The sequence below is a fragment of the Oncorhynchus mykiss genome, chromosome 25 (assembly GCF_057628025.1).
Source record: "Oncorhynchus mykiss isolate SJ-2025 chromosome 25, ASM5762802v1, whole genome shotgun sequence".
Lineage (NCBI taxonomy): Eukaryota > Metazoa > Chordata > Actinopteri > Salmoniformes > Salmonidae > Oncorhynchus > Oncorhynchus mykiss.
In genome coordinates, this window is record NC_143046.1 from 66,973,391 (window position 1) to 66,990,148 (window position 16,758).

At 40.0% G+C, this 16,758-nt stretch overlaps 1 protein-coding gene and 1 long non-coding RNA gene across 3 annotated transcripts; one reads left to right on the forward strand and one right to left on the reverse strand.

The window, feature by feature from the left end:
- Window positions 1-2,447: 2,447 nt before the first annotated feature.
- LOC110505583 (uncharacterized) lies at window positions 2,448-9,124 on the reverse strand. Its single transcript, XR_002470835.3, has 3 exons — window positions 8,656-9,124; window positions 7,693-7,877; window positions 2,448-4,311 (listed from the first exon to the last, which is right to left on the reverse strand). It is a non-coding gene; the product is annotated as an uncharacterized LOC110505583 (long non-coding RNA).
- An 18-nt stretch (window positions 9,125-9,142) lies between these two features.
- Window positions 9,143-15,536, forward strand: otx2b (orthodenticle homeobox 2b). Of its 2 annotated transcripts, XM_021584896.3 has the most exons (5): window positions 9,535-9,919; window positions 12,150-12,195; window positions 12,653-12,868; window positions 13,319-13,470; window positions 13,939-15,536. In XM_021584896.3, exons 3-5 carry the CDS (start codon window positions 12,772-12,774, stop codon window positions 14,557-14,559), a joined length of 870 nt encoding a protein of 289 aa, XP_021440571.1. In that variant the 5' UTR covers window positions 9,535-9,919; window positions 12,150-12,195; window positions 12,653-12,771; the 3' UTR covers window positions 14,560-15,536. The 2 variants fall into 2 exon arrangements, with proteins under 2 accessions (XP_021440570.1, XP_021440571.1); XM_021584895.3 differs by lacking the exon at window positions 12,150-12,195 and having other exon boundaries at window positions 9,143-9,919.
- Window positions 15,537-16,758: the final 1,222 nt, after the last annotated feature.

The window sequence follows — 16,758 nt, forward strand, 5'->3', positions numbered from 1 at the left end:
AATATCTGCGAAGTGGCATATATTATTATGAATGGCTTATATTGGAGTCAAATGTGACAGAAGGTTAGTCTCAAATCCCCAGGCCTTTAGTGTGTTTGTTTAAAACAGACCATATTTAGTTATGATTCCAGACCAGAGATGAATAAAGACTAATCTACTGTTCTCCGTTTGGGGGAATGCACCACATCAGGCTACTGGCCCATCACTAGGTATCTTACAAGTGTAGAACCCAAGTGCATTTCAATTGGCCCTGCTCCTCTCCCTCTCCTCTTTCCCTCGCTCTCTCGGTTTCTCTCATCACTACCCAAATGGCATTTCTCTGGCAGTCTCCTTTTCTCTGCATTCCCACAGCCAGCTTCCCTGCCTGACCGGAGCAGTGGCGGTGGCTGCTATGGTGCTCCGCTCCCCCTGGGCCTGTCCCAGTCTGCAGCTCCAGCCCACACTGCATTCCACTAGACACTAGCCAGTCCCCTCAGCAACCAGGAGATGGAGAGGAGAGGAGAGGTGAGGAGAGGTGAGCCAGGAGGGAAGGAGAGCAGGTTATATAACTGTGGAATAGTTTCATTGATCCCGGTCAGGCATTGATGAGGTCCTGTCTAGGAATGCAGGCATATAGGACAGGATAACTGTTTCTTTGATTCTTTCTTAACACTCACCTAAATATGTACTGTACATACATAACTGTTGTGTTCCAGAGCAAATTCAAATGGAAGAAGAAAATTATACTAACTACTCAAAGGTGTGTCCCAGCCCAGCATCGCCTTCAGAGATAGGGGCAGGGGTGGCAGGGTAGCCTAGTGGTTAGAGCGTTGGACTAGTAACCGGAAGGTTGAAAGTTAAAACCCCCGAGCTGACAAGGTACAAATCTGTCGTTCTGCCCCTGAACAGGCAGTTAACCCACTGTTCCTAGGCTGTCATTGAAAATAAAAATTTGTTCTTAACTGACTTACCTAGTTAAAAATAAAAGGTTACAAAAAATCTAATAAATAGCACTGTTCAGAAAACATGTGGTCTGCTCCAGCAGTCTGTATACCATTATCTGTAGCATGTTCAATAAAACACAAAGCACCTTTGTGGTCTATCCCTTTAATTTCAGCAACATTTCAAAAGAGCAAAGATTTATGGCGTCAGTTGTCAACTGATGTCAAAAGATGATACAACAACTGAACTGATGACAGTCTCTTCTAGATCTTACAAAATGTGAGCAACAGTACTACTTTATTTGGACTTGGTAAGTTGAGAGAGGGAGATGAGCCTAACAGCTCAAGTAGCATCAGGACAGGGGCCGGTTGTTCTCCCCTACCCTCCCTCCCAGGCTGGGCCACTTCTGTGTTTACACTCCTAATTATAGGGGAGGGGCTGATTGACGGGCCAGCCATCCCATCTCAGACAGGCCAGGGGTTTGGAACACCACAAACACCCAACCAGCACTGTCTCTAAAATGTGACGGCAACAACATCCAACTATCATGGGGGAGCCTTGACTGGCAAAACCTGAGGGCAGAAAGAGAGATATTAAAGACATGAGAGGAATTGGCAGTGTCAGGGCTAACGGGGGTACACTTGAGAAGTCGAAGCAGGGAGCTGGGGGCATCGCCAAAGTGTCAGTCAAAGCAAAGTGGGGTTTGGACAAGGTACAAACACTGACTGACTGACTGACATAAGAGCACTTCTCTCTCTCATTCTCCCCTAACAGTAGTGCCATACAATGTATTCATACAGGGTGACATTAAATATTTCACTGTCTTAAAACAATTATTATATTTGGGACACAAAGTGTGTGTGTGTGCGTGCGTGCATGCGCATATATCTCACCTTCCTTTCCAGGGAGGAATAATTCACTTGGGTTTTAAATGCTCCGCTGCTGTTGGGAGACCTAAGCGAATACCTCAGGGAGCATGGTGGCTGACCCCCATTTCATATTCAGGTCAGAGAAACAAGACAGCGCTGAGAGACTGTTAACATGGAAGAATCGATACTTAACTGGCTCTCCCTCCCAACGCCTGAGATCTCACCAATCCCTCCAACACTTACCTAGCCCCCGAGAGGCAAGACAAGAAACCATTTGATAGAAATCATAAATAGTCACAGTTGTACGAGTGCGCTGGGCCCATTTCTAAATGCATTATGGGGATTACACACAAAATCACACAATGTTACATTTTCAAATGTGTTAAGAATGCTTCCCAGAATCCAATTGAAATCCTGGGTTACCAAATAAGCCTGAACAAATCCTTCACATTGAGTTCTTACTCCTTTGAACTCTGTAACTGGGAGAGGTCCGGTCTGCAGGGCAGGTTTTACCACTCCAGGCACAGACAGAGACACCTCAGCAGAGAGAATGGGCTAGCCTAGCACTGGGCGAGCGAGGGAGAGAGAGAGAGCAAGAATGTATGTATACCCAGGTCCACAGGATGTCTGGGAGCAGAGGAAGAGGCTGCTTGACAGTTACATCAACATAGATATCTTTATTTCCACACTACTGGGGCTGGCTCATCGCTTGGTGAAAAACACAAACACTGACTTTAAATGCAAGGGACATGATTTAAATCAAATATATGTAATATCAACGATACATCTTGATATTACATACATTCCTTTTAAAAATCATAATATTCATAAGTTACATGCAATGCTAATCTTGAGGCATTGCTGTTCTTTTTTATTATTATTTAAATTGGATATTTAAAAACAAAGTACATGTTCAAATTGATGCACATGATTAAGAATCGTTGAAGATAAACACAAAAAAGTCTACAACCTATTTCAATTGTGGTCCTCCTTCAAGATAGCATTTGTCAAATATGGCATATGTGGCTAAATAAAAAAACAGAAGCTAAAATGGCAGGTCAATATGGTTACTTAGTCATATGAAAGCACAACAACATACACACACTATAGACAAAAGAAGGCTACTTGGACATCATCATTGGGCTAGGATGGATTGCTCACAGAGGCACCCTATCCATTAACCAGCATTTCACCTTCCTTTTTAAGCTACTCAGAGTAGGAATAGTTTTAACAGACCAGAGGCAGACTTTTCCACTCAGAGGCTCCTGAATATAAAAAAAGTACCATTCCCTGCCAGGCTTCTACACACAACACGTTAGCTAGCTCTATTGTTGTGTTTGTATGAGTCTCTAAAATGGGGAAGGAAGTGAGACAAAATGCCTAGGAGCTGCTTCATAAATAAATAAAAACAAACCGACCAAAACAAAACTGGACCGGCACAGACCTAAAAACAAAAGTACTATAATTTGATAGTTTCCTAACAGCAAGTGTTTTACTGAGTCCTCTGATCCTATGAACCTGGTCTGTGTGACCCTTGACTTAGAGGGCAGCCAGTTGAGCTCCTGAAACTGTCTGGTACCAATATGAGTACTGTAGGTGGGCTCAGATTCAACTTGTTCTGGGCTATCCTGAGCTTGCTTTTTAGTAGATTATTAAGCCTTCAAACCAGGAGGTGCTAGCATCAAAAAGGACATTGGATGAGCACACTAGCACTTTCTTTGAATCTTTTTCCAACAGCTTAGACTACATAGCCAAGAATTTGGTCCTGGTGTAGCACATATTCCTCAGCCTGAAGATTCCCCACTTGCACCAACGACTAGCTAGGTTTTCCGTGTCGCCGACTGGTAAGGTTCAAGCCTCGGTGTGAGCCGAATCAGGAGGAAGTGGCACTCGCGACACTAAGCAAGCAGCGTGATGTCCCTTACTCTAGCAGTGTAAAGCAGCATGATGTCCTTTACACTAGCACTTTACCTAGTACCTTAGTAGCCATACTCCTCCCCTGCCAGGTTGCCATCTAGTGTACATCCTAAGTAATGAACTGCTGTTCTGGCTGTGAGTACCTGTTCTGCTAGCTGTACCCTGATGTCTGAGGACTCGCTTAGTTTCATTTTGGACCCAAACAGAATTCCTTCTGTTTTGCCGAGGTGCGGCGACAGCTTGTTGATGTTAGTGAGCTCTGCACTCAGTATACTCTCCAGAGTGGTTTGGTTTATGTGAAACACCAGGAGTGTAGAGTCATCTGCATAAAGACACGGGTGACATTGAGCAAGCATCCTTGATATCTTTAATGTACAGCAGGAATAACAGAAGCCCAAGCACACTTGCCTGTGGCACGCCACAGCTTATTTTACAGTGAGCTAATGAACATCAGCACAGTATCAGTCTGGCTTCATCTTGGGGTGGTAGAGAGGTATTTTTATCTTTGTATTATTTGTCCTTGTTGGATTTCCACGGGTCTTGCCTTATTGATGGTCTGGAGGAGAGTGTAGTAAATGTAATCCATGTGTTTGTTGCAGAAGCCCTGTGCAAACACAAGACAAACAATTACAGCACTGATTAATAGGCATGCCATACTAACGGCAGCAGCAAACACACGCTGAGCCGACACTCTATCCAGTTCTACAGAGGAAAATAATATTCTATAGGACTAATGCCCATACAGTCATTACTATTATAGTGCTACCATTGTATGATACTTTTATCACATGATAACAGATTGCCAAGATAAGTAAATACAGCGAGTGACTGAGAACACCAATGCTGATACACTTGGTGTTTTCAATTTCCTATTCAGCCCTAGAAATAAAATAGGTGTAGTTAACACTGAGCAGAAAATAAACATCTACAAACAACAGATGCAACTTTTCAAGAGCATCTCTTCCGGTTTTCTGCAAAGTGAGTTTGACTAAAAGGAAAGGAAAGGTCAGCTGTACAACTGAATGTGTCTTCCGCGTTTAACCCAACCCGTCTGAATGAACCATGTTATCACCATATCACTACCCATCCGTTCACACTCATTCAAGAGGCAGGACAATCTCTCTGTAGCAAAGACATCTAAAGCTCACACAGCAGATCCTGACTAAATGTGGTCGCTAACATTTAGCTTCAACAACAGGTCTAGTTTAGAGTATGATTATCATACCAGTGATACACAGACCCATGGATTTCATTTACAATATGATTTTTTTTTAAACAAGCACACTATATCACACAGGAAGGAGAGTGTACATCTCAGCATTTATCCCATTAGACTGAGAAAATGACAGTGAAAAGGCCTGCCCGCACTAATCCCAGGGGAGCACTTTGAATGTGTTTTGATGATCTCATAGGTCAGTGTTACATGTTACATTACACAAAGGGTTAGCCACTTTGCCTTAAGGGAATATCAGATAAAACAAGGTTTCCATTGAAGCCCTGTGTAACACACCTTGACCAGGACACGTGTACAGATGTAGGATCTTAATTTGAGCCAGTTTGTTACCGCAGGAAAATAATTCTGCAGCAACAGGAAATGTGAATTATTATGTGGATTATAATCGATTTAATTCATTTTTCGAAAGGGAAAATCAAGTCTGAAATTTCAATGTTGAAATTACAAACTTCATAAGACTTTAAATGTCAAATACACTACAAGTTTTCCATTTCCTGCATTGCACGAACGCTCTCTTGCAACAGGGTGATCAAATTAAGATCCTACATCTGTACATCCATCAAACCTGCTGAGCTCATTACAATACAGCTTGTGATGATCCCTGTTCTTCTGCTCATCTCTCTCTCTCCCCCTCTCTCTCCCTCACCCCCCTATCTCTCCCTCCCTCTCTTTCCTCACAAAGTCACAGAGGGAGGGCTAGCTCCATCTACAGCTACATTAAATGTGCTCTCCACATTTTCTTTAACTTTGTGTTCTATATTTTTGTTTGTTTACCTCTTACTCAACATAAATTGTTGTAGGCCTAATAATATCAATCATATGGCATTTTTTACACCAACTACTGCTCAATAACATAACCATAATTCAAACAAATGATTCTTGCTTGAAAAACTCAGAATCTCCCATTCATTTTTATATAAAGTGCACTGCACAAACTACCAGAAAAAGTTGTAACATGTTTCTGGGTCTACCAACATTCTGAATGAATGATATTTACAAGTACATTTCCATTTTGTTGTTAGTCTTATACTATACCTGTGTTATTGTATTTGTATTATGCCCAGCATAACATATATTAAGATAATATAAGAACTCTCTCTTGAATACACAACTTATTGAGCATATACAACTAACCTTAGGGTTTAGTAGGTTCTCCTAAATGAAGCATCCTTGGATGAATGAAGGAGATTGCTGAGGAAAAGTTATTGTATTCGTTCTGTTTCATTATATGTTTATTAAATGTATTTCATAGAAGTAGAAAGCTGATATTATGCTAATTAATTTTTCATATAGAAAAGGTATTGTATGCAGTTAATTCACATATATAAATCCTTCAATATAGTAGGCTATCGACGTCTTCTCTTGATCCTGAGATTTTTTTAAAAATGTTATATGAACCAGATCGTAATGTTTTGGCGCAGAATAAATTCCCCGTACATTCCACTGAATCAGTCATGCGGGATTTTCAAACGAGGACGAAAGTGATGCTCGACATGACAAAACAGTGAAGTGCAGATAGCTGAATGTAGGCTACTTGTGTGTGTAGCCTATGTATGTATTTGTTAGTCTGTTTGTTCTATTCTTGTCTAAAAAAATAAATGTGTGTAAGAGTGTGCATATGAGGGAGAGAGAGAGAGAGAGAGTGCATGCACATCTGAAAATGTCTAATAGTTTTTCATGAAAAGGAAGTTGCATTTGTGTAAATTTAACACGGTGTAAATGTATATATTTTAAAGTTGCATCATGATGGTGATGATTGGCATAAATGCACATGCATGTGAGAAGGCTAAGGGGTTTCAATAATTGGTTAAACAAGATTGAGGTTACAATGTTAAGTGGTAGGCCTAAATCATAGCGCGAAAAGATGAAACGAGGAAGAAGAATTGGTACAGGTAGAGTTTGATTCATACATCCAAATTGTGTTAAATGTGGGATTTGAATCCCGCAACTCTTACCCCAGAGGGTTCACTTACCAGAGGCACAGATATAAGACATCGTCGTCGCCAATTAGCCGTGAGTCAGTGGGAGCGCTGATTGCCAGAGGCGTTAACTCGTTTTCGCTTTAACGTCGTCCTCCTTTTAAGATAGAAAGTCCCTGAGGAGGGCTGGTGTTTAGAATTTTATAAATAATGTAACAATTTAAACGGCGAGGGGCAAGCGAGATCCAACAGATAACGATATTACGCACAATTATTTCCCACACAGCACTGTAAAGTATTAGGCTATTAAACACACGCAGGTAAACAATCTGTGCGTTATTTGATAACTATGGCTAGAGATAGCTCGTGCTACCTATATGATCAGGCTATTATTTTAGTATATGTGAGCTAATAATTCTCTATGTAGCTTAATAAACGAAATGGCATAAAGTAAATTAGGCCTCAAAATCTGTATAGATTTCAAAATAGCCTTTTTTTTTAAAAGCTGGTAAATGTAGTTTATTTTAGCAATACATTTTGTCATGATCTCTGTGTGATATGGCTTAATGCAACTTGCTTCAGAAAGATCCTTTGAATTTAAGGAGAGGCAGGTACAAAAGAGAGACGGACCACTTTGAAAGCATACTTTCATAAACAAATAGCCTATAGTTTTTTTTTTAAAGTTACCATACCCAAAAGCACCCCGGGCCAGTCACAAATCAGTAATGTTAACACATGAAAAGTTCTAATTGGCTTCAAAAACATAGTGAAATAAATAAATAAAAAATAAATACAGATACAGTACGCCTATAAACAGTAGTAAACCTCACACCTTGTCATGCGCCATCCCTCATGGACAGAGAGCGGCTGTAGACTGAAGAAATCCCGGTCATAAATTAGATCACACGTTGAAAACTTTGCTCCAGTTGAGATGCAGATATGATGAGTCCGGAACTGAAGTTTGGTAGAAAACAAATCTAGAGGGCGTGATCCACTGCGATTTCCGTTCTTCAAAGTCTGTCAAAAGAAATGACATTGATTTTTGCATTAGTCAATATGTTTTAGCTTCTCAAAGCGTAAACATCGGTCTAACGATGAAATACTGCACTTTTGACATAGCCTAGGCTATCTAAAAAGACTGCCAGAGAGGCAACTGACGATTCATAAAACTCACGGGTCTGTCTCTGTTGATAAATCTAAATCAATATTCAAATCTGTTTGAAGTGAGCGGGTATGCCAGTGTGAGTGTGTGTTTGTTGTCTGTGGTGTGTGTGTGTGTGTGTGTGTGTGTGTGTTTATTGTCTGTGGTGTGTGTATGTGTGTGTGTGTGTGTGTGTGTGTGTGTGTGTGTGTGTGTGTGTGTTGTCTCTGTGTCTCTGTGTGTGTGTTTCTCAAAGCTTTTAAGATGATACATTTACCAAGCCGTGACAAAACCCTTGGCATATTGTTTTTGTGTGTATACAGGTTTAACATTCAGGTGACGTAGGCTATTAGTTGTGGCTTGAGTCAATATCAATGGCGGAAATCAGTTACAATTTCTGTTCTATTAACTATTCAACTAAAGCCCCTATTCAACTATAATAATAATAATATACATGAAGATAACTTATGTGAGCTATGGATAAAATACATTTGTTTTTTTGTAGAGGCATTCCATAACGCAATTCAACCTATTATTATTTACACATATCACAAATTGTTGTGAACCGATCATTCAAAATGTAAGCCATAGGAAATACATTTTGGGGAACAAAATGACGTTTTCATTATTCACATGAATTTAAAATAACTATACCTTTGAGAGAGAAAAACAGTCTGCCTTGATTTTCTCCTGAAGTGCATGTGGTCCACTGAGTTCTCCAGTCATGTCAAGGTTGCTGTAAAAATGCATCCACTAATTTAAGTCGGATATCACCCAACTCCTGCAGGGATGGTCTTCTCTCTGATGTGTTCCAACCACGACATCATGTGTTAACATGGCTGGATATTTAAATCTATTCATTTTGATTTTTTTTTTAAATAAGCCAACAGGAATTATTATTACATCTGGCAATAATATATGAGGCCCAAATTGTTGGTTAGTCTGCCTCGTCTTCCCTATCCTGGCTGAATTTTGGTATATCAACTTGATCGAAGCGGGCGCTCTGTGGATGGGAGCATAGTTATAAGGAAATAAGACTCCCCAAATCCCCCCTTGCTACGCAATGGAATGTGAGAGAACCGTGTTTTAGCCTCCACTTGGAGCGCTTGCTTTTCGCTAGGACGGTTTTTGTCATGGCCCCAGAATTGTCATGGATTCGTGGGGAGTGCTCCATGTTGTTATTAGTTCTTGTTATTAGTCATTATTCGGGAGATGAACAGGCTGTGGATATTGCTTTTACCTTGCCCACTGATCTGGAACCATTTATGAATCGTGAGAGTAGTTTCCTTTTTACCATGATTGGGAACATTTTACATCAAAATTGTTATATGTGCTAAACAGACGTAAATAATGTATATTCACGAAATGGTTAAATGTCTTCTGTCCACTAACCACTCAAATGAGTCGTGATGCAGGTAAACAACTGTTCCTATTCCTTTGCTAAGATTCCCAGCCCTGTGAGTTTGAGGTTTTATTACTAATTTACTGTCAGCTCCGGGATGAGAATGTTGTCAGTCGCCCCCTCGCTGCCATTGGCTGAGGAGTTTGCGTCAAAAAGTAGCTGGCGACATTTGCTTCTCAGCAAATTTCCCCGCGAGAGAGGCAGACCCCCATCTCCGAGTGCTCCAGACGTTCTCATTGGCCAGACCTTTCTACAAATCCAACTCAGCAACTTCACTCAGAACAGACTAACAAATTATAACCGTATGTATTTTACCAACATAAACGCGTTTGCACTCTACCATACATTGGTGCAAGTGTTAAAGATGAAAGTTTTGTCGGTATTTTTATTCTAATATATCCAAAGCGACAGTTACTTTTGATTGGTTATCTTATAGGATTTCGAAATTATAGAGAGAGCTATTTGATTCAAGGAAAGGATTGGACAAAGAACTATCTTCTCCGGCCACAATCCTGAGTAAGTTGCTATGTATTATTATTATGATGATTATGATTATTATTATTAGTAGTAGAGGTTATCATTATTATAGGTATAGAGTCGTAATTATAGGACAAAATGATGAATAGGCTACCTATTAGCCTATATGCTATACAGGCGACATCCCACAGGAAACATCCCGCAGAAAAAAAATTGCCTTATAACAATAAAATAAATAAGTGTGTATTAGGCCGTATTAGGTTACTGTGTTTGTATAGCATATTTACGGTCATATTTATCCAGGAGAAAGAGCGAAACGTCCTGACACATGGTAATCGACTATCTAAACTCATTAGCCCACTGAACACTCCGGTGACTATTGTGTATGGATCTTCAATGTGAAGCCTACTGTAGGACACTGGAAAACAGTTTTAAGACACAGTTTCTGTTCTACGTGCCAATGAATTTGATAGTTTTTAAACTCAGTGCTAGTTTGTAGCTACATTTAAATCCAAGTTAGGCCAAAAAATTGAGACGTAATGTTCTTCAAAATGAATATTATCTTATAAAAAATGGAATAGCTAATGTCTGTTCGACACTTCAGATGACTTTGTTCAATCTGCATTCCAGTTAATTCTCTCAGTTTGTGTGAAAATGCATGGGAGACAAAGGGCGATAATTGATAAGGCGTGTAGTGAAGCCTCTCTCTGCCTGTAGGTACAACAACTCCCTCCCCGCTCAGTCCTCCATGGAACAACCAGGCGGGACAGGGCACGCGGGAGGATCGTGGCAATTCTCTCAAATATAGCCTGCATTGCAGAAATGTTGCACTTTTTTTATACAGAGCTGTTTTCGTTGGTTTATGCTATATTAGTCGTGGCAAACAGCTTCAAAACAAATTGCACACATTTGCTTAAAAAAAATGTTTTGTTTGATGCAGGGAGGGAGTGTGTTTATCCATTAAAAAAGTCAGAAATCAAAAAGTCCAATTCCCATTCTAAAAGTGAATATTTTTCTAACACTTTAATATCAATTGAGTAGACTAAAAACAACACTATCTGCTAATTTAATAGTCAATATATTCTTTAAAAATATAGCCTAGAGGCTAGGCTAAAATGTAGCATATATACGCCTGTAAATTGATTTGTTTCCATTATCCATATGGCTAACTACAACGAAAAATGTGTTATGAATTGTTCTATCATGATTCTGCATGCCATATGGATATTACATAAAATAGATGAACCTATGTATTTTTGTTAACACTTATTTTCGTCAGTTTGCAGAATTATTATGACCGAATGCTGTGCAGAGCTGAGGATAGCGTCCTGTAATTAGGGTGCGCGTGCCACCCGGATTATCTAATTAATTAATCAACAAAAAAATGTATCAGAATTAATTATTGGACAGGGTCATTATTATTGAACGGGTGTGCAACTGCTATACGATGTCTGTTTTAGAGTGACAGATTGAGTGGAGGTAATAAAAAAAACATTATATCATCGAATTGTTCAATCTTTATGAAGATACCCTGACTTTCCTGACTTACCTGACTTGCCTAGTCAAATAAAGGTAAAATAAAATAAATAAAAATAATCCTGGAAATATATTAACCTAATTTAAAATCTGAAATATATTTGTAAAGTCATTGACGTGGAAAGTGGCATACTATCGAATACATTAAAGTAAGTCCAATTATGCTCTCATTTGTAAACTCAAAAACTGATTTTTTTCCTGTGTAATATTATTTTGAGATTTCATTGATTCATCACCAATGTCATAGCATGAATAAAGCATGCATTTAGCAATAAATTACATTATTTATGCCTATTAAAAGGACCTATGCCTATAATCCAGGCCCTGCATGAATCATCTTTGTCTAAATAGTTTACTTTATCATAGTTTGACTGGCAGGGCTGATGTGTCCTCCAGCCCAGTACTAAGGTTTTTTAAAATGGGTTTTAGTACCTTTAAATGAGTCAAGAGGCGTTTTGACAGTGGGAGATAGGGGGAGTTAGCCTATAACTTGGAATGGGGTTGTCTGTTTGGTTAACTCAAGTCCCCTAAGCAAATGGCCTCGTTATCAAAACATTTCGATTGCCTTCTGAACGTTATTCAACCTTGGAAATCTAATTACAGAGAGCAATTAATTAGGATGGAAATGGTGAAGAACCTATTGGGCACAGTCGAGTTCCCTTCAAGTTTTAAGTTGTTAGCTGAAGTAGACTTCTGTTTTCACACTTTAATGACACCCTATTCACATTTACAGCGATTACTGGTGCGGACAAAACCAAGAGGCAGAGTGAAAAGCTTAAGTTAGTGAAATACCTAAATGTACAAAATGATCCCTATAAATTCACTGCATTGTTAGCTACTTTTCGCCAAGGTTTTTTTTGTTATCTGTCGGCCCCCATCAATTCCCTTATATTTGACACAATTAGTTGGGTTCTATGTAAATTGTGGTCCTAGCTGATTCCCAGTGTGTGTGCATTTGAGCGACTGTGTTTTGTTCTTTGAGAGAACTTGTTGCAATTATAGGATGTTGCTTTTTTGGCCGGGGGGTTGGGGGGGGGGGGGGGGGGGGGGGCAACGTTTGTCAAGATGAGCCAAGCTCAAGGGGACAGCTGGGGGTCTGGGACTGTTTTAAGAACACACTGCGGCTGGATAATATTGTTTCCCAAGTAATCACAGCGCTGAGTCCATCAAATGCTATTTAAACCGAATGCAACTTGCTTTGCTAAATGTCTTATCTTATTGTGATTTCTGGAACAGGCATCCAGCGGCAAAATCGAGACAGTGAGAAAAAGAACAGATAAACAACCAAGGACATCTACGGGCCTTACCCAATTTTCAACATTTTCTCCAACTTTACCCCCCAGTCCAACATTAGCATGATGTCGTATCTGAAGCAACCACCTTACACAGTCAACGGACTGAGCTTAACGACCTCCGGAATGGACCTTCTGCATCCATCCGTAGGCTATCCAGGTGGGTTTCGGAACTTTTTACGCGTGCGCATGGATGCTTTAATAATTTATGTCAACTCTTCATTTGATTAAATATTCAAATTAGGATCAAATCACGTAGGCCTATAGCCTGCTAAAGCTTTAATGCATCTAATTACAAAAACATGCCAATGGATTCTTGCTAATAATGCGTAATTATATTGCTGCAATGAGGGAAGACGTCAACTAACTCTTGCATTCTGTAGTACTGACTTTAAAAATCTTCTTTCATTAAATGTTTGTAACGTGTCATTGGTCCTGAATTCGTCTTAGCTCTGGATAGCAAATACATGTGAAATAACGTTTTTATAAGTTACACTTAAAATGGAATACAATTCATTCCCAGTTGTCTCAATAACCATACTTTATATTCTGTTAAAATGTTAATTCTACCGACATGAAATTAAGTTATGCATCTGTTTATTTTCAACAGCGACACCCCGCAAGCAGAGACGAGAAAGGACGACTTTCACACGCGCCCAACTTGACATTTTGGAGGCACTGTTCGGCAAAACTCGCTATCCTGATATATTCATGCGCGAGGAAGTAGCACTAAAAATCAACCTACCAGAGTCTCGTGTACAGGTGAATGTTGACCAACGCAAAACATTCTCTATCTATATAACCCTGTGACCGTCATTGAAAATAAGAATTTGTTCTTAACTGACTTGCCTAGTTAAATAAAGGTTAATAATAATAATAAATATCCTCTGTTTGTGGCAACTCAAACGAGGAGACAGATAGTCATAACAAATATTGGCATAGCATTCATAAAGAGAACCTTTGAAAAAGTTAATTGATTAATCAGTCTACTTTTTTAAAAGTTAAGTGTTGACCAGTGCTTTTCAACTTCAGTATAATAATGCATATCCAAAGTCTATGATCAACACAACACATATTTTCAGAATTATTTGGTTCACACGTGCATAAAGAACTGTTTGGTTTATGCGTCAAATGCCTATTTTCGTCACATTTTAGAAACTGTATATAATAGATGGCCTGCCTTAACCTGTTTGGGTGGTTAACTGTGTTTGCTATTTTGTCTTTTTTTAGGTTTGGTTTAAGAACCGAAGGGCAAAGTGTCGCCAGCAGCAACAGCAGCAGCAGAACGGGGGCCAGAACAAGGTGCGACCAGCCAAAAAGAAGAGCTCTCCAGCCAGGGAAGCGAGCTCTGAAAGCGGGGCGAGTGGCCAGTTCACACCGCCCTCAAGTACTTCAGTCCCGACCATCTCAACCAGCACCGCACCTGTATCTATCTGGAGTCCAGCCTCTATCTCTCCGATGGCTGACCCTCTCTCTACCTCCTCTTCCTGCATGCAAAGATCATACCCAATGACCTACACACAGGCCTCGGGATACAGCCAAGGCTATGGCGGATCAACGTCATACTTCGGCGGAATGGACTGTGGTTCTTACCTTACTCCCATGCATCACCAGCTGTCTGGCCCCGGGACGACACTCAGTCCTATGAGCACCAACGCTGTCACAAGCCATCTGAGCCAGTCCCCTGCGTCCCTCTCCACTCAGAGCTACGGAGCCTCGGGGCTAGGCTTCAACTCCACGGCGGACTGCTTGGATTATAAGGACCAAGCGGCATCCTGGAAACTGAACTTCAATGCAGATTGCTTGGATTATAAAGATCAGACTTCATCTTGGAAATTCCAAGTCCTGTGAAAAAAACTATGAGTAAACTATTCAAACAAAGACAATGATAAATCAAACATATAGCTCTGACATCCTTCAATAAGATATATGCTTAAAATACTGAATATTCGTGTCGTCGGTAAGGAACTGCGAGAGAGAGGGTATCGGTGGCGCCTCGCGTTGTTGGCATGATGTTTGGCCCCAGCCTGTAGAGGAGAATTTAGAATTTATTTTAGCGTTGGCTAAGATACTTTATTTTCATTAACCTCACAGGTTGTAGCCCTCTCACATGTATGTCTGTCAGTGTGTGCCTCTATGCTTACAACACCTGTTGGTTAATTTAAGGAAAACTCGGAGGTGACCCTTAGTAATTTATGGTACATCACAGCCAGGGAACAAATCCTTATCCCAGAACAACATTGCTAGAGGAGCGGATCTTTTGGTTAAGAGCTTTGGATGGACAGGCTTCGTTTAAGCCTTATAACTTGCCGACCTATTGGTAGAGAGACTGATCAGGATGGTGTGTGGACTGCGCGCACCCGAGGCGACATGGATGCACTACTTTATTTAAGAAAAAGTGTTTATAAGGAATCAATATGTAGTTTCTAAGAGACAATCAGTGTGTGTCTTATATAAATGGTACATGTGTTTTTTTTTATCTGTGCTAGCCTTCGAAACTGTGATCTGTTGTATTGTATGCAATTTGTGAGCTCCCTCGCATCAGCGATGACTCTCTGCTGTGATTTTAATAGATTTGTAACTTTTTGATCAACAAAAAAATAATGGATCATGAGAAAATAATTATTATTGCAAGAGACAACCTGACTGTCCAAACCCATGGTAGAACATCTGAGGTGATACTGGAAAAGAAACTTGATTGCTGAGAGCTCTCTAGATTTGCGCGTTGTTCTCCGTTGATCACACGCTGATTGTGGACACCTAACATGGCTCCAAAGATGGTGTGACCCCACCGCTGAACAGACATGAATAAAGGTCCTGTGATCTGACCCCCCTCCCCCCATTTATCAATTAACTTAATATGGATTCACTATTGACTGTGTGTGTGTGTGTGTGTGTGTGTGTGTGTGTGTGTGTGTGTGTGTGTGTGTGTGTGTGTGTGTGTGTGTGTGTGTGTGTGTGTGTGTGTGTGTGTGTGTGTGTGTTGATTATCATATTTATGTATTTTACAAGGTCATCCTTGGACCAATATGGATTAAACGTTGTGTAAGTAGGTCTTATATGTACTGTATGTCCCCTCACCTTGAATCAGGGGCGGAATGGGACCAAAAATCTGCCCTGGCATTTCTAACAGGAGGACACTCCCATGTTCTTTGCCCCCATTATTAGCCTGATAATGATCATTTTGCTGATAATTATCCTCATAGGAGTCATAATTCAATTTATTGGAATAATAGAGAAAGAACACCTGTCTCGTGTGTTTTAAGGATATGTTTATTGCAAAACTAACAGGACTTCAGCCATTCAAGCAAAAAGTCTAACAAAATCTTGGTAGGCAAGATAAATGCCAGTAGTCTAGGCCTATGCAATGTTATCTCCTCAGAATAAGATCTTTCCTAAATAAATTAATGAACGAATGTCAGTCATATAAAAGACTCACTTAAGAACAGCAATAACAATCTCGATCATATTAATATTCAAACGACATAGAAAAAACCCTGTTGACTAGTTGTGATTACCTTTTGACAGCAAGAGGGCGGGATGTTTTATCATTTCCAGAGAGATTTTTCCGCTACTTCAGGTTTTAGGAGGTGTGTTAATTAGGTCTGTAATTACCATTTTAGTAAGCAATCATTAGCCACACTTGGTCGTTCAATATCCTCCAATCCGCCAAACGGTAAACAGGCAGCCTGCTGTCTACAATGACCATTGCTATAATAAAGAAAACATACTGTGTAAACCTAGCTGTGTTTCAATCATAATAGATAATGGATAAATAATACCAGAGTTGGCCTATTTCAAGCCATAAAATGGTTGTTGCTTTTTTTTCTTTGTCAAGCCCAGTGATACAAAACGTGGATTTGACTTAATCACGTTGAATCCAAAATAAATAGGATACGATGACAGTGAACAGCTCTGCGTCGTGTAATTGCGCTATTACAAAATAAGAGTTTATAATTTCAGAATCAGCCAGGGTAGGCTATAGCACATTTTAATTAGCCTATGTTTCTTTGTTCGTTTCCGGTCCCTCGTTTTAGATAGTCTCAGCGA

Coding starts and splice junctions, on each gene's coding strand:
- otx2b (XM_021584895.3), top strand. CDS start 12,772: ATGATGTCGTATCTGAAGCAACCACCTTACACAGTCAACGGACTGAGC. Junction 12,869..13,318: donor TCCATCCGTAGGCTATCCAG/GTGGGTTTCGGA, acceptor TATTTTCAACAG/CGACACCCCGCAAGCAGAGA. Junction 13,471..13,938: donor TACCAGAGTCTCGTGTACAG/GTGAATGTTGAC, acceptor GTCTTTTTTTAG/GTTTGGTTTAAGAACCGAAG.